At 62.5% G+C, this 17,482-nt stretch overlaps 1 protein-coding gene across 3 annotated transcripts in view; it reads left to right on the forward strand.

The window, feature by feature from the left end:
* The window catches only part of NRXN2 (neurexin 2), a 93,018-nt gene that overhangs the window by 70,494 nt on the left and 5,042 nt on the right, over positions 1 to 17,482 (forward strand). For 2 of the 3 annotated variants that reach the window (XM_008159074.3, XM_054725808.1), the window contains 4 exons: positions 1,053 to 1,224; positions 5,384 to 5,473; positions 8,632 to 8,957; positions 11,059 to 11,137. In XM_008159074.3, coding sequence (XP_008157296.2) covers positions 1,053 to 1,224; positions 5,384 to 5,473; positions 8,632 to 8,957; positions 11,059 to 11,137 — 667 coding nt within the window. The remainder of the gene's footprint in view (positions 1 to 1,052; positions 1,225 to 5,383; positions 5,474 to 8,631; positions 8,958 to 11,058; positions 11,138 to 17,482) is intronic. The other variant, XM_054725809.1, reaches the window with a different exon arrangement.

The raw sequence follows: 17,482 nt of genomic DNA on the forward strand, positions 1-17,482 counted from the left end.
GACCAAGTGGGGTTCAGGCTGGGGTTCCTTTCCTCTGAGCTGTGAGACTGGGATGTCACGGACCCTCCCTGAGCCGCCGTGTGCCCCTCAGTACATGGGGATGCTCTGAGCTTCCTCCGAGGGTGGCCGTGGGGATGAAGGGAGCACGCTTTTGGGTTCGGTGACGCCTCCCTCTCCGTCAGCCACCACCGACCGAACTTCCTGGTCCGGATCCCGGGCGCCGCTGCAGGCTCCCACGTGGGTCCTCCCTGGGGCCTGGGCTGGTCCCAGAGGAAGCTCAGACGGACTCTATTCCCTTTCTCCAGCCTCAGTCCCCGTCTGTCCTCTGCCTGGCCCTCCCCTCTCCCAGCCCCTCCTCTGCCCACACCCCATGCTCACTCACCTTTCCTCAGTTAAGTCCAACATGGTTTGCCTCCCTGAGCTCTTCCCATGCCTGTCATCCCTCCCCCAAAACACGCAGCTCAGACCCCACCTCTGCTCCGCAACTGTGAGAGGCCTCCCCACACGCAAGCCTGACCTCCAGGGGCCAGATGGGCTGCAGGAAAGGCGTCCTGGGGCCCTGGTGGGGAGCCCCCGGCGCCTGCTCAGTGCTGATCGCCCAGGGAGACAGGAGGCGGGAGGCTGGAGGCTGGGGTGGTGGGAGGGGGTCAGACCTCCCCCAGGCACGGGCGGGCCTCCCTGGACTTCTCTGTTGGCTGGGCCTTAGGGAGCCCCACCCTCTGTGCTCCCACAGATCCCCATGGCGATCCTGATCAGCCTGCCTGAGGTCTGGGCTCAGGGGCCCTTGAACAGAGTAGGTGCCCTGTACACACTTGTGGATATTCTGACTACACTCAAGGCAAGAGGCAGGGTGGTTAGTGGAGGCACCCCGCGTCCAGGCTCTGCACCCCACAGTGGCTCCCAGGCCTGCCCACCTCTGGGCAGGTGAGAGCGCCCGGCGGAGGCAGGACTGGGGGAGTGCACAGCAAAGCTGAGAGGTGCCCTGGCGCTGGGCCGGAGGGGGGGGGCACGGGTTCCCTCCCAGGCGCTGAGCTCCCCTTTTCTGTCCCCAGGACCAGGGCACTGTGGGGGTGATCTTTAATGTGGGCACCGACGACATTACCATCGACGAGCCCAACGCCATCGTGAGCGACGGCAAATACCACGTGGTGCGGTTCACTAGGAGCGGTGGCAATGCCACCTTGCAGGTGGACAGCTGGCCAGTCAACGAGCGGTACCCGGCAGGTAGGTGGGTGGCCTGGGAGCACCCAGGAAGTGTGGTGGGAGGGGCGCGGCAGGCAAGGCAGCCTTTGATAGGAGCACGGCTTGCACTGGGGCGGGGCTAAGCGGAGTGTCATCCCGCTGTGGGCGGGGCGAGGCTACAAGAAGGTGTGGCTTGGGGGTGGGACCCGGATGGGCGGGGCTAAAGAAAACGAGCGGTTTTTGTAAGGCTGGGCTCTGTGGGGCCTGGGTGAGACCGTGGGCCTTGTGGTGTGAGGGAGAGGGCGGAGCTGAGTGGGAAGGCTGCCAGGCCAGGGTCCAGTTTGGGGATGAGGGAGAAGGGACGAGGAGGGAGGGTAGAGGTAGAGAGACAGTTGAGGAAAGGATGAGTTCAGAATTGGGACAGGTGGAAACGGGGAGACAGATGCAGAAATCAAGGAGAGAAGATCCGGAAATAACCCAAAACACATCTTCGCAAGTAGGCAGAGCTGTTCTAAGGAACAAACCAAGGTTTTACAAAGAGCGAGTCAGAGATCCCTATTAGGAAATCTAGGTAAAGGAAGAGACGTAACCATGGAGACCCAGAGGAAAGGAACCCCAATGGCTCGGGGTGAGGGAGAGAGACAAGTGAAAAGTATGGTCAAGTGCATTCAACAAACCTTTATTGATAACCTACAAGGTGTCAGGCCCTGCGCTAGGCCCTGGGACGCAGCGGTGATGGGACGCAGCCCCTGCATGCCGGGAGTTCACCGTGTTGGTGGGGGACAGGCGAGCACAGGAATGCAAACCGACCCAGTTCGAGTGTGTGGCAGCTGTGGTGGCCGAGGACAAACCAAGGTCTGAGGAGCACGGGAGGGACAGGGATGAGGACACGAAAGAAATGAGGAAGCAGAGACCCTGCAAGATACCGAGGGAGGCCGAGAAGGGCCTCGGAGTGGAGGGAGAGGAAGCCAGCGGGGCGGGGAGATGGGGAGAGTCCCTGAGCCACAGCGGAGACGGCCGCTCCCACAGCGATGCAGCGAGACGTGCGGACGCTGTCACACAGGCCCAGCAGAGAGGGGTGGGCAGGGCCTCGGAGGAGAGGAGCGGAGCCTCCGTGCGGAGACAGGGAGGGAGGGGAAACTGAGCCACTGCGGGAGAACCACAGGAACGCAGACGTGGAGATGTGGGCTGAGCGACCTGCAGTCACACCCAGGACAGAGGCAGAGAGCGCCTGCGCCTCAGGTCCTCAGGCAGCAGTGACAGTCGAGGTGGAGGCAGGGCAGCTGCCCCAGGCTGCCCTAGAGGCCTGTGGGCAAAGGACAGTGAAAGGTGCAGGTCCAGCCCTCACGGGCCCACTGACGCTGGAAGGAAGACGCCAGGGTCGGCTCACAGCTCGCCATCGTGTGAGCTTTACCCAAACACGGGAGCCTCGTGGCCCACTAATAAATACAGAGGCCGTGTTCACACGGGCCAACCCCTGGCACCTGAGTGACTGTGGATATTCCTACGATCAGGCAGGCACAGGGGCACAAAGCCCTGCGTGGGGGGCGGGGAGTCTGCTCCAAGGCCCTGGGCGTGTGAGGTCACTCAGACACACAGCGTTCCTACGCTAAGTCCCACCCGTGCGCAGACACCGGCAGGCGCTGTGTGGGTGTGATCGCCCTGTGGGCATCAGACTTGTCTCTCTCTCTCTGGCTCAGCCACACACACACAGAGCAATCTTTGTAGCAGTGAAGCCTCAGCCGGCGCGGACAGGGCTGGACGGGGCAGGAGGGCCTCAGTGCAGGGAGTCGCGGCTCAGGTCCTGAGCTTCTCCCGCAGAGCCCAGTGGGCCAGAGGCCAGGTGGGAGGGGTCACGCCTGCCCTCCTGGGCTCAGGCCCCTGACTGGGTCGGGGGGTGGGGGAGGGAAGACGGCTGGGTGCCCCTCACCTGCGGAGCAGAGTAACCTGAGGGCTGGTGGCTGCCTGTGCGCATGGTGAGCAGATCCCCTGTCAAAGCGGTCGTCCCGCGTGCACAGCAGGCCAGGTTCGCGTGTGCGTGGCCGCCGGCGTGGCCGGGACGCTGAGGGAGCAGGGACCCAGCTCAGCGCCTGGAGTCAGCAGCACCTGGCTTTCACTCCTGGGTCTCCGGCTCACAGCTGTGTGGCCTTGGACGAGTCATCTAGCCTCTCTGAATCTCAGGTGCCGCCTGAGAGTGGGCATCGCACCTCCTCCTGGCGACGCTGTGAGAATCCCTGAGGTACGCCCAGGAAGGCACGAGGTGGTGTGGCCTAGAGGAGGGCTCGCCAACAGCTCTGGTTAGACGTTACGTGCTCAGCCAGGCGCATGGACATCCTTCCTTTCCTCTCAGGGCGCACACGGACAAACACATAGACACACAGCCACACACGCGGGTGTCCCGCACAGGTGGGTCCCCGAACGCCTGCTGCCCCTCTGCCCCGCACATGCGCCTCCCCCCCCCGCCTTCCTCTGGCCGCACCACCTCTCCTCTTCAGTGTCTTCCTGGGCCCCTCCCGCCCACCCCGGGAGCGATGCCCGTGCCCCCTGTAGCAGAACACCGCTCTGCTCGTCACCAGCCAGCCTCCCCGCATGGCTGGGCTCCTGCTGGGCAAGGGCCAGGCCCTCACCTTTCCGTCCCTCATACCCAGCCCAGGGACAGAGCGGGCACCAAGGGATGTTTGTTGAGTGACTAAAGGAACGAACGGTCCATTTTTTACTTACCGGTAAACATGAGTGACCTGAGTACGTAGGGAAGGCAGTGTCTCATTGCCTCATAGTCACCCGGGGGCAGCACCATGCACACATGGACATGTGGGGTGCTCCTTCGAGGGGGGTGCACACAGGCAGGCGAGCGCAGCTGTGCAGTGGGAGATGGGGGAAGCCCCCACCACCCAGGGTGCATGTTACTATACAGCATGTAAGTGGCTTTCATGGGAGGAGTGGCCAGACTCCCAAAGGAAGTCATTTCCGTTCCATGGCTGCCGACTGGGATCACCCACAGCCCAGGGCGAGGGAGAGCTCACAGCCACACACACACACACACACACACACACACACACACACACCCTTTCCTGCCCCAGGCCTGCAGAATGCTGAGTGGAGAGAGGAGCAGGCCACAGCCAGGTGACCAGCTGAGGACAGAGAAGGTGGAGCCTAGGGGCCATGGGGAGCCGCTGAAGGAGAAAGGCTGTGAGGGAGAGGGGTCAGGAGCGGGGCGGGGTCCACAGGGCAGAAGGGCAAGGGGACCTGCGCAGAGAGGAGTCTGAGGGTCTTGGGATGGAGCTGAGGTGCCGCCAGGCAGAGGACGGAAGGTGCCACAGGGAGGGGAAGGGGTGGGAGAGGAGGTGAGATGGCAGGAGAGCTGAGAAGGGAAGGGGGTGGGCGGGGCTGCTGGGTGAGGATCCAGGCACCAGGCTGAGGTCACTGTGGTGGTGGTGGGCTGGGGGGGGGGGGCGGTGCCGGGGGGCGCTCAGTGCCTGCAGTGAGAGCAGTGGTGGGCTTGGGCTCTCGGTCAGGTCGGTCAGGTGGTCAGGTCGGTCAGGTCGGTGCTGTGGGTGAGGGTGGCAGCGGGGGGCGGGTTGGGGGTGGGGTGGGATGGAGGGTGGAGGGGGAGATAAGGGAAAGCTGGGACTGAGCAGGAGGGGAGGGAGCTGAGACTGGCGTGGAGAAGTGTTTTTTAAATCTCACTGTTAAATGAGTGTGCTGGCCACCCCCCTAAATGCCGCATAAACCCCTGCTTAACCTGCCCTCCCACCTCTAAACGCCCTCTAAACGCAGTAACCAGCTGGGCCACGAGGCCTCCCGCCCCCTGACTTAAACCTGCTAAATGCCCCTCCCACCCGCTGCCCCTCTCTGGGATGGGAAGGAAGAGGGCCACCGCTTGAGCACAGATAAACCTGTTTAACCTCTGACCTTTGACCTCCAGCTGCCTTTTCTTTCATCCCCTTTCCTTTTCTTCTTTGTCCTTCCGTTCCTTTGGGTCGCTCCTGCCCGCAGGGTGGGCTGGCTCTGGATGGGAGCCTGGGGAGGGGCGGGCGGGAGGACCAGGGACCCAGCTTCTCCTCCAGCCTTGGGGGGGCCTTCCCCCTTCCCGGGGGATGTGGCCGCTTCGCTGAGTCTCTTGAGAAATGCGTGATTACTTTTCTAACTCCTTTGGACTTCGCCGCCTGAGAAACCTACTGTCTTTCTAAACTTTTCCAAGGAAACTTTGATAACGAGCGCCTGGCGATTGCTAGACAGAGAATCCCCTACCGGCTTGGTCGAGTAGTAGATGAGTGGCTGCTCGACAAAGGTAATTAACCAGAATTAATTAATTAATTAATTAATTAACTTTAAAAACACTATCTTAAAGGTGCAGAGCTCTCTCTTTCCCCATCCGAGCCTTCCCCGTCGCCCACCCCCGAGTGAAGGGACACTTGTCCTGCCCGGTGCCCCTTCTCCCTGCAGTCAGGGGTGTGTCCTGGAGAGTGCTGGTCCGGGCAGGGGCGGGGCTTTTCCTACAAGAGGGCGTGTCTCTTTCTAGGCCGAGGCTGAGGCTGGGACTGGGTTACCGGAGACTCCTGGCCCCCAGGGAAGCAGGTGGAGTGCAGGGGAGGGAGGTCAGCTCAGCGCTCCCTGAGGGCCCCCCGTGAGTGAGAAGCAGGAAGGCTTTGGGGAGCAGGAGGGGCTGACCCAAAGGAGGGTAGGAAGACTTCCCCAGGGTCATCTGAGGAGAAAAGGAAAGTGGGGGGCCTCAGGTCCTACTGGAAAGGCCCCCCCAAGAAAGTGGCAGTGATCCCCTTTCTGCAATGGACCCGCTGTGGTCCAGAGGGCCCCCAGAGGTAGTGGAGGGGGGGGAGATGAGGGCAGAGGGGAAGGGGGAGCCGTCCCACGGCGTCCGCGCCTGCGGGTGGTGAGGTGCTGCTGGTGGAGGGAGAAGGCCACTTGTCGCCAAGGGAAGTTGGGGCCAAGGGCCAGGCCATCCCATTCCCTTTGGAGGGGGGCGAGCTCTGTACCTCTAAGGCTAAACTCTAGGGGGGAAGCTTACCTGTTAAACCTCCATCTAACCAGCTGCTAACTGTGCTTTTAAATGTCACTGGGGCCTTCCCCAACTAAAACCCCAAACGTCACTCCAGCCCCACGCAGCCAGCGGGGACTAAACACGCTGATAACCAGATGCGATAAACCCGAAGCAGGACAAAAAGTTAAAGGGACTGTAACAGGCATCGCTAAACCTGCAGCCCCAGCCGCATCGACCCTCCAGCGGGGCGAACTTTAACCCTTTGAGGAGTTCATGGCAGGTGGGGCCAGGAGGCCATGTTTGCTAACCTAGTAGCTTCCTCTCCATCACCACCTCCCTCTCCCGAGTTAGAGAGGCCCAGGGAGCAGCCTGGGCTGAGGCTGGGACAACTTGTGACCCCAAGGGGTTGGGAGAGCAGGACGGGCCGGGTGGGGGTGGGACTCCTGGTCCAGGAGGGGAAGAGCTGGGCTGGTGATTGGAACCCCCCCTCCTCCCCCCGCTGCGTGGTCTCACCTTCTCTTTAGGCCTCCACTTCCTCTCCTAGGAAGTGAAGGACTGGGCTCCATCTAGTGCTTCCCCGGCTGTGGAAGGAGGAGCTCAGCCTTCGTGTGGCCTTGGGGGAGAGGGTCAAGACTCGCCCTCCCGGGGAGATGGCCCCCCTCCCCGCCTCCCCCACAGGTGCCTGAGGGTGAGATGCAGTAAGGCGCAGGAGGTTTTGGAGGGGAAGGCTTGGCATCCTTGGAGGGATGATGCTGTCAGCACCTGGCACGTGGTCGGTGCGCAATAAATATTTACTGAATGAATCAGTTTTCCAGTTTCACAATGTGTCCCGGGAAGCGGGTCCCTGGGGCGCCTCGGGAGAGGAGACTGGCGAGCCGAGCCTGGGAAAGGGGAGGCCAGCTCTCCCCCTTGGAGGGGAACAGGAATGTTGGCCCCTAAAGGCTCTGAGACGTCCCCCGAGAAAGCAACGGCTGCTTATCTGTGAAGTGAACTCCCCAAACGTGTTTGCCTGACCCTCTCCTCCTCGTTTTTCTCGTGATTCTTGTGCCGGGAGTGAGCCCTGGGCACCGTGACCCTCCTGGGTCTGGTGTTGCAGCTGCCATCGCCAGCGCTCAGCTTCTCGGGGCTCCGGCCCCCACTTGTAAGATGGAGGTGCTGCCCCAGGCTGAGGGAGGTGCTGGGCAGTGGGAGGTGCTGCAGGAGGAGGGGCCGAGCAGGGGGGCCGAGCAGACACAGGAGGGTGGGTGTCCCCGGAACGCATGTTTCCAAAGAGAGAATGGGTTTCACAAGTTGGACTGTCCTCAGCCCGGGTTTGGGGCAGGGCGTAAGGCACCTAACTCTAAACCAGATCTCTAACGAGGCACTAACCAGAGGCTAACAAGGGCTAAGCCAGGTCTTAAACCCCCAGCGCCAGCAGCCCGCGGTCCCGGGAGCAGGGGGCAGCGTCGAGTTCCTCTGCCCCCCTCCCTCCCCAAAATAAGCAAAACCAAAACCAAAGTTAAATCTAAACTTAAACATAATAAATATCTTTTCTAAAAACCAAACCAAAGCAACAAACTCAGAGGGTTAAACTGACCCCCAGATCCATTAAAATCAGACGGAACCGCAGAAACCCACCCAGGTGGGAGCTTGGAGGGGGAACGGCTGAGTGAGGAGTGAGATCGGAGCTGGAGCGGTTTGCTCTTCTGGCTGGCAGCGAGCGAAGAAAGGTCCCTTTAACGTTTTCCATCTCCGAGCTTGCACGTCCCGTCCCCACGGGGAGGCCTCTGTGCTCCAGAGCCTGATCCGGTGGGGCAGTGGCAGGGCCTGGGAGGAGAGCGGGGAGCCTGGCCGGAGGGCTGCAGGCCTGGCGGTGGCTGGGAGGGCAGAGTGAGGTCCTGGCAGCTTCTCCCACCCTCACGCATCCTCCTCATGCACTGTCCAGTCCGCCCTCTGCTCTGACACGCACTCGCGCTAACACTGACCCAGCCTGCGGCCTCCTCTGTCTGCCTCGGTGCGCTCGCTCTGCCGCTCCAGGGCCTCCGGGGCTGGGGCTGGGCGCTGGGTGTGGGGCGCTGGGGAAGCAGAGGGAGCAGATGGGGATGGGAGCAGGAGAGGAGAGGAGAGGAGATGAGAGGGGAAGGGAGGGGAGGAGAGGGGGGAGAGGGGGATGGGAAGGTCAGGGGCATGAGCATGGTGAGGGGGGCGCTGGCTCCCTTCCCAGCCCATGTGTGCCCAGACCCTCCCCCCTGGGGTCCCACTGGCTGGGCTGGGCTGTGGCTGACAAGGCTTTCCCTTTGGTGTCTGCCCTTCCTGTGTCTCCCTCTCTCCCTTCCCCCACTTGCTGGTTTCCATCTCGACTCCCTCCCCTCCCCTGGCTCTTCTCCATTCTCCCTTCCTTTCCTGGTCCCCCCCCCCTCCCCGCCTGTCCCTCCTCTATCTGTCACCCTTGCCCACCCCCGCCCCCCCAGGCCGCCAGCTGACCATCTTCAACAGCCAGGCTGCCATCAAGATCGGGGGCCGGGACCAGGGCCGCCCCTTCCAGGGCCAGGTGTCCGGCCTCTACTACAATGGGCTCAAGGTGCTGGCGCTGGCCGCCGAGAGCGACCCCAACGTGCGGACCGAGGGCCACCTGCGCCTGGTGGGGGAGGGGCCGTCCGTGCTGCTCAGCGCGGAGACGACGGCCACCACCCTGCTGGCCGACATGGCCACCACCATCATGGAGACCACCACCACCATGGCCACCACCACCACCCGCCGGGGCCGCTCCCCCACGCTGAGGGACAGCACCACCCAGGTGAGGCCCCTCGCCCGCGGGCAGACCGTGGCAGGGCTTCGGTGGGCACCCCGGGAGGGTCCGAGGGGCCTGGGATCCTCGTGGTGGTGACGGCTCAGGTGAGGCGGCCCAGGTCTCCTTTCATGAAGTGTCCTTCGCCCTGGTGACCCCCGATGTGGAGTGCCCACTCTTTCTCGGGGACCATCCCCAGAGCCGAGGGGCGGTTTGGTGCCCAGCTCGGCCAGGGAAGGCTGCCCCACCTAAGAGGGAGGAAGTCTGGCCTGGGGGGAGGGCGGAATGACCCTTCTGCCCATGGGTAATGGAGGCCACGCCCAGTGTGTGGGCCGCCGGTGGGAGACGTGGAACCAGGATGGCGTTGCTCTGGGCACAGAGGCGGCCGCGCTAGAGGAACCGTGGTGCACGGGCCTGGCAGCCCCTCCCTGGAGGCGGGCGCAGGCCCAGAGCGGCCTCTGACTGTTGGAGACCCTGCGGGGGGCATGCAGGTCCTGCGTTCACACGTCCTGTGACCCTGGCAGGCGTCACGTGCAGCGGCCTCGTGTCCTCAGTGGGTGCGGGGGCTTCACCTCCCAGTGCCCGCCCGCCTGCTCGGGTGCTTGCCCGGGCCAGGCCCCGCCCAGGGGATCTGTCTTCTCTTGAACCCAGAGGAGAGCAGAGGGGCTGTGCCTGGGGGATGAGCCCCCACCCCCGCCCCCCGGGCAGGCCAGGCCTGGCTTTCCTGGTGGCCAGCTCCATGGAGCATGAGTGACTCACTGAGGCAGCGGGGGCGGGGTGTGGAGGGGCCTGGCCTAGTTGTTGCTGGAAGGAGTGTGCGTACCCGAGACATTGGACCCCGCTTAGTCACCCTGCCCCCTACCCAAGCTGCTCTGTCCCCCGTTGCTGTGGCTGTTGGGCCTCTGGGCCTAGAGGGACCTCTGTCCTCCCAGGGTGAGGGAGGGGTTCAGGCCGCGTGGGGGCGTGTCCTGCCTTTGGCCTCTAAATGAGCTCCGTGAGCCCCTGGTCCCACCTCGGCCGGTCTGTGCCGCAGGGAGCCGGGGACTGGCTGACAGGGCCGGAGAGACAGGCCGACCCTCCCTGCACTCTGCCTTCATTACCAAGAAAACCGCGGCACTCGGGTGCCAGGCCTTGCCCTAAGGAGCGGGGAGCCCTGGGAGAAAGGCCTTGCTGCCCCCAAGGTTGGGCAGCCACAAGCCCAGTGCCCTCCAAACACAGGCCAGAAGAGCCACCCAGATGCAGCGGCAGGGTGATGGGCAGGCCATCCACGCAGCAGAGGGGCCCTAGGGGTCATGCTGTGCTGGAGAGGCCCCCGCGGGGGCGGCTGGTGAGAAGGGGCAGGACACTGGGTGCTCAGGGGTCCTCCAGGCCCCGCCAGCCCTTGGGTGAGGGCGGCAGTGTCTGAAGATCGGGGTGGGGAAGAGGCAGGATATACCTCCTTCTCCCCTCCCCACCCCAGACTTCTCCCATCCTGACCTTCAGCCAGGCGCCCCCCCGCCCCCTCCATCCAGCAGTCTCCCAGGCTCCCTTCCTGCCTGGACCCTGGGTCTCCCTCCCAGGGTCTTTTCCCAACACCCCCGGGCCCCCCCTTACACTCACTCATCTTGGGGATTCTCTTTCTTTGCAATCAGGAGAGAAAATGCTGACAAAGTCGACTCCTGTTGTCATGACAACCACAGCCCTAATTATTGTGTGCAGCCTGGTTCCCCGGCTCAGGGAAGGGGGTTGGGAGAGAGATGAGGGTGATGGGGTTGTCAGGCTGGAGCCAAGGAGCCCCCAGGCCCTGCGCCCCTTCTCTGCCCCTGCTGGCCTCCAGAGGCCCCTGCTGGCCTGGGTCCCCGAGCCCGAGCCTGAGGTCCCAGGTGTGGTGCCCAGCCTCCCCGGTGCCCCAGGAGCTGAGGGGAGCCACTGCAGGGCGTGCTGCTTACTCTCCCTTTGCGACAGGGAAACCAAGGCCCAGGTTCCCCAAGTGACGACCGCGCTGGGCATGGACCAGGGTGTGGCCTCAGCCCGGGGCCCCATGCCATGTGCCATCCTATACCTCCAGAGGTGGGGGTCTGCTGACCCACCTGTACCCCTCTTCTTTCCCCATCCCTCCTCTACCCCCCAGAACACAGATGACCTCCTGGTGGCCTCGGCTGAGTGTCCGAGCGATGACGAGGACCTGGAGGAGTGTGAGCCCAGTACCGGTGAGTGCCTTTCCCCCCTCCCCCGCCCCGGGCCCACTGTGACATCGACGGGAGGGGGGCGACTGTCCCTGCCCCCTGGCCAAGCCCAAGAGGCCTGCTGCCAGCCCTTAGCTTTCCCTGATAGCTCCTCTCCCTACTGCCCCCCCTGCCCCCCCCTCCCCCCCTGCCAGGTCCCTCCAGTGCCCTCTGGTGAGGCAGTTTCTGTTTGGTGCCCCAGCCCTCAGAGGTAGTGAGGTCCTTAGCTTGGGGTCTGGGGTTGAGAGCAAGGGATGCTGGGAGGGGAAGAGGGAGACTTTTCCCTAGAAAGTTGAGTGACTGCAGCTCCCATGAGCCCTGGGGGAGAAGGGAGGGGGAATGCAGGTTTAGGAACTACAACTCCCATCAGCTCTTGGGTCCAGAACTGCAACTCCCATCAGTCCCTGAGCCTGGTGTTCTCTTGGTCACTAGTAGAAGAGGTCTCTGCTAGATCCTGAAGCTTCCTCATCCCCAGTCTCAGGGAGGTGGCAGACATTCTGCCAGGGCTGCCAAGCCAAGCCAGGGCAGCAGCTGGGTAGGAGGCAGGGCTGGGAGGGAAGGCTTCCCGGGAATGGCAGTCCAGCCTCTGCTTGCTCCCTCCAGGGCAGCCCAGAGAGGCCAGAGTGGCAAAGCAAGGGTGGGCCTTGAGTGCCGACTCGGAACTGTGGGGCGGGGAGTGGCACAGTGGGCGCAAGGACTGCTCTCCTGAGCAGGTGGGAGGGTGGCTGGGAGGAGCCGAGTCCTTGTGCCTGAGGCTGAGGGTGGGAAAGGGGGAGGGGCCAGATTTCCCATCCGGAGCCGGGGCCTCCGCAGCCTGGAGGAGCCCATGGAGCACGCATCCCCTGCTTGGGTTTCTGGAGGCGTCTCCCCATGGCCTTCAGGCAGGTGGCACCTGGGCTGCTGGTCCCGGGAGGCTGGAGGCTGGGCGGGCACATGCAGGCTCAGGGGGGTGATGTGACCAGCTGAGGTGGACAGGGTGCCCTGGGTCCATCCTGTGAACCTGGCCTGGGGCTTGGGCCGGGGTCTGCCAGCCCCAGAAGAGATGCTCATGCGGAGGGTGGGCGCAGCCACGCAAGGGGTGTGGGTGGAGCCTCGCGGCAGTGGCTCAGCTTTTGGAGACCCAGGTGGGGTTCTAGGGTGCCGGCCTTCACACCAGAGGCTGAAGCCCAACTGCCCTCTATGTCCCCCTGTAGACCAAGGCACTTTGGGGAGCCCCAGGCTGCGGGGCTGGAGAGGCCCCCCATGTGCAGCCCAAGGGCCTGTGCTCTTGGAGCAGACGCCCTCCGCCCTCTGCCCTCCGCCCTCCGCTGTGCGAGGCCCCTCTGTGGGGCTGCTCCCTCCCTCTCACCCCCACCCTCCTCCGTAGCTTTGGCATCTGGCAGCGGGAGCTCAGCACTCCTCCTCCACTCGGCTTTATCCCCTCTGCCTCGTCTCCCTGAGGTGTCTGTCGGTGCCGTGCCCTGTGATGGGTGGTGGGTGGTCCAGGAGAGCCCAGGATAGGGCTCTGGGACACAAGGCTGTACGTGGCCCCACCACGCGTGTTTGCACACATGCGCCGTGTTCACACTCTGGGATGGGAACTGCCGGGGTGAGAGGTGTCCAGGACCCCACAGAGAGGAGTGAGGACCGGATGGCCACCACGCAGAGACAGGCTCCCTGGGCCACACCAGGGCCACACTGTCCACCGAGGTCCTAGCTTCGCGGCCTTAGCCCGGGTCTTGCTAGGGGCCTGGTGTGGTGGTCGGCAAACTCATTAGTCAACAGAGCCAAATAGCAACAGGACAACGACTGAAATTTCTTTTGAGAGCCAAGTTTTTTAAACTTAAACTTCTTCTAACACCACTTCTTCAAAATAGACTCGCCCAGGCCGTGGTATTTTGTGGAAGAGCCACACTCAAGGGGCCAAAGAGCCGCATGTGGCTCGCGAGCTGCAGTTTGCCGACCACGGGCCTGGTGTGATGCTGAGGGTGCAGGTGGCTGTGCTGGGAGAAGGGAATGGGGGAGGGCCAAGGGGACTGCCCTGATCACTGGCACTCTCCTGGGAAAAGGGCCAAGTACGTGATGGAGGTGGAAGAGGAATAGAAGTCAGCGGGTAGGGAGAGGGTGGGGGGCTAGCCTGGCTCCCAGCTTTAAAGAGGGAGAGAAGACAGAATGCACGCTGAGCCCCCAGGAAACCCACAGAAGCCACGGGCTCCCCAGACATGTGTCACACGCCTGCACTTGAAATGCGTCAGCTTGGACTCTTGTCGTCCTGATGGGGGGCCAGGCAAGGACCAGGACAACTCCAGGGTTCCCCAGGCGGACCCAGGTCAGGCCGCCCACCTGAGGTCTTTGCTCTGGCACAGGACCAGGCCTCCTTGGGCCCGAGGTCAGCCTCGGAGGTGGAGGCGGCCTGGGGGAGACTGTGGCTGCCAGGGGCTGAGCCCAGGGTGTTTGCACCCCTTCCGCCTGTCGGATCCTCCTCTCTGGGTCCAGGTGTGAAGCCTAGGATCATCCCTGCTCCTCTTTCCACCTTTCCCATGACCTGGGCCCTGCACAGACCCCAGGCTCCATGGCCCTCCCCCAGCTTGGTGAGCCATCACCTAACACGGTCATTTTACCGGAGGGTGGCCACCCTGTCACAGGGTATTGCTTGATGGACGCGGTGTTTACATTCTTTGCGTGGGCGTGCCTTCGGGCCGTGCGCTCACAGCGGGTCACGGACCCACCGCCCCTCGCTGTCTCAGCGCCTGACCCACACTCTGCTACGGGCCTGGCCCCTGTAGGGATCTGAGTTTGCACAAAGGAAGAGCCCTGGCTCAGACCACAGAGGCACACATCCATATGCACACGCAAGTCTGGCCAGAGGCATGCATGAGCACCTCCATGCACATGTTTACGGACCTACCAGCAAGCTCACATATGTCCACTTCCACGGGTACATGCATGTGTTCAAACCTAGAAGAGCACATGCCATTTGTACCCAGACCAACAGAGGCACGCACGTGCTCAGATCTTAACACACATGTACACAGAGCCCCAGAACAGCTGTTGAGACCCACAGCAGCACACACCTGTACACACATGCAGTCTCACAGAGGCACACACATGTACTCAGCTACAGTCTTGCACATGTGTGCTTAGAGCTTCAAATATATCTACACGTAGGTGTGGACTCACAGGTTCCCACCTGCTCAGACCCACAGTTTCATACTTACCCAGGTGCTCAGCCACACAAAGATGCACACACAGCATGTCTTGAATCACCACAGCACTTGCATGTGCTCAGAGCTGCACATACATGTGCAGACCCACTGTGGCATGCTTGCACACACGTCTGTTGAGGCATGCATATTCCAAGTGACACATACATGCTAGATCCAGAGGAGCATGATGCACTTGTATGTTCAGGCCTGAGCATGTACACAAACGTGCTCAGAGCCATAGAGGCACATACATATATACCTGTCCTCAGATTCACAGAATTCCATATCCATGCTCAGCTCACAGGTGCACACATGTGCTCAGACCTTTACGATCCTACACATGCAACGCAGACTTCCAGCTGCTCGCAGAAGTTTGAGAATTGCAGGTGCATGGATGCATGTTCAGAACAGCTGCACACACAGTGTGCTCAGACCCGCCCAGGTGCAGGTGCACACGTGCACAAACGTGCAGGAATTCGGGCTCACAGAAGTGTATGTTTTAGCTCCTCCCAAGTACACACTTGTGCTTAGACCCTCAAAGGGATGCTCTCAGGTACCACATGTGCACTCCTTCCCACAGAGCGTGCCTGTGTGCACACAAACGCACCTGTGCGATGACCACGAGGTAACGTGTGCACATCCTCAGGTAGGCTCTGTGTGCCCAGGTCCAGGGGTCCAGACCCTTGCACACTTTTGTTCTGACTTACAGACCAGCACCCCTCCCCCACTGGCCGGGAGAGAGCCTGAGAGGCTCACCTTAGCTCAGACCAACAGCTCATTCTTACGTGTATACTCACGTGCTCAGAGACACACACACATGCTCAGACCCTTCCAGGCATGCATACACGTACCAAGTCCCACAGTGATGCGCAGACGCACACAGGTCCGCTTTGGCGCACACAGCTACTGTTGCACTGCAGCCGTGCAGCTGGTAGGGAGGGGCACGCACATATCCTCAGACTCACGTTGAGTTCAGGTTCGCGCAGGCACAGGTGTGTTCAGATCCCCGAGTGTCTTAAGGTGACACGAGTTCTGTAGCAGGTGCACTGCACAGCATCCGTGGTGTAACACGGATTTACTCCCCCCACCCCCACGTGCAGTTATGCACAAGTGTTCCTGCGTGCGGGCAGCTCTTCCCCAAGTGCCGACGCAGGGCCCAGGCTCCTTCCGTCTTGAAGCTGCTCCGTCTTCTCGGGGTGGCTTCCGAGTGTGGGAGGCTCGCGAAGGGAGGGTTTGCGGGCCAGGCCGATCCTGCCCTTGGGCGCTGTCACAGGAAGGTGGGCCTTGCCGTGCCCCAGGAGGAAGCAGGAGCAGGTGACAGCTAGTGACTTACTTGCTGCGGTCTGGTTTTCAGGTCACCAATGACCCATCCCATCCTTCCCACCCACAGCACACCCACCCCTCCCCAAGGGGGACCCCGAAAGCCCACCTAGTTAGGGCTGTGACCTCAAAGGTGAGGCTGTCTGGGAGGTGGCTGCCCACTCCATGGGGTACTGGCCTGGCTCCTCGGTACCCATGTGTGGTCTGGATACCCACCAACTAGTTGATCTCACAGCCCAGCACACACCCGGAGTACAGTGGTGGGCCAGAGAGCCCCCCCAACCTCCCACTCGGGAAGGGCAGGAGGGGAGGCAGCGGCTCCTGGCTCCTGGCGCGAGGAAGTCCGCCAGCACAGAGCACAGTGCAGGCGCCCGCGGTGGGCGGGGTCGTCCTTAAACCCACCTCTGCTGCTGGGAGAGACGCCCTCCCTGGGGCCCTGGCGCTGCCCTCTGGAAGGCGCTTCCTCCCCTCTCCAGGGCCATCTCTGAGGTGGGTGTGGAAGAATGTCCTCTCTGGGGCCTGTAGCATTGGCATCCACTCCGGCTCATGCGTATTTGAAAGGGCCCCAAAGGTGGAGTTAAGGCTCACAGTGACCACGCTCAGGGATCCTTCTAGACCATTCCCCAGCAGCTCGCTTCCTGTCTCTCCACCCCAGGCCTGTCTTGATTTAGGGGTGACTGTCTTGAGGGCATTTAAGCAGTTGGGGGGAGGTGGCCACACCTGTGTGTGCTCCTGGGGCCTGGCTGAGCCCTGGTCCAGGTGGAGCTCTGGGCCGTGGTCCCACGAAGCCGGTTTCAACCTTGTCTTACGATGTGGGGTTTGGAAGCAGCGGCTCTTCTGACACGTGCAGGCCCCACATTGCTGGGTCCCTCTGTTCCCTGCATCTCGGCAGCTCCGCCCGCTCTCGCCGGACTTGGTCTCCTTACTTGTCTGTTACAAAAAGCAGGAGGCAGAGGCCGGCAGTCGCCTGACTTCCCTGGCGCTGTCCCCGGTGCCTCGCCTCAGCACGGCTGCCCTGGTCATCACAGCGACGGTGGGGCCACAGCCCTGAGCCGCGTCACGGGGCCCACCTGTCCAGCCGCTCCGTGTCCTGGGGTTGTTGCGTGATGCCGCAGGTTCCCATGACACCGTTTCTGGGCAGCGTCTCTGTTCCAGTAGCATCCGTTTCTGTCACCGGTGCCCTGGAGTCTCAGGGGGTTTCTCACTCAGAAAAGGGAGCTTCTTACGCAGGGGAGGCCCTAGGCGCCTGACCAGCAGGCTCGGCCTCAAGGGCGCTTTGAGAATCCAGCCTCCTTCCACTTGGGGGCTCCCCCATTTTCAACAGGTGGTCGCAAGGTCCCTGGAAGGAGGGGAGAGAGCATGGAGGATCATGCACAGGAGGCTTTCCCGGGCCGGTCCTGCCACTGCTCAGTCCCGTGGCCACACCTAATTGCAAGGGAATCTGGGAAATTACTCTCGCCACCCAGCAGACGGAGTAATTGAGTTTGGGGAAAGAGGTCACCCCGGAAGCACAGGGCATGTTCACAGACCCACGGGGCACATCCACATGTCCGCCGTGGCACACCCACGCTTCCACACCAGGCGCTCGCTTATGTGCACACACGTCTCTTCAGACCCAGATTCGCTGACACGCACACTCACGTGCTCAGATCCATGGAGGTTCATGTATGCACGTGCTTAGAGACACGCCCCGGTGCCCAGAAGCAGGCGGGTGTGTTCCTGCACATGTGCACACAAGTACCTCCGTCTCTGACCTTGAATCCACCTTGGTGCTTGCCCTTGCCGGGCTGGTGTTTCCGGGTGGGGCGGGGCCCCGTCCTTCAGG

Source organism: Eptesicus fuscus, chromosome 13 (genome assembly GCF_027574615.1).
Source record: "Eptesicus fuscus isolate TK198812 chromosome 13, DD_ASM_mEF_20220401, whole genome shotgun sequence".
NCBI classification, from domain to species: Eukaryota; Metazoa; Chordata; class Mammalia; order Chiroptera; family Vespertilionidae; genus Eptesicus; species Eptesicus fuscus.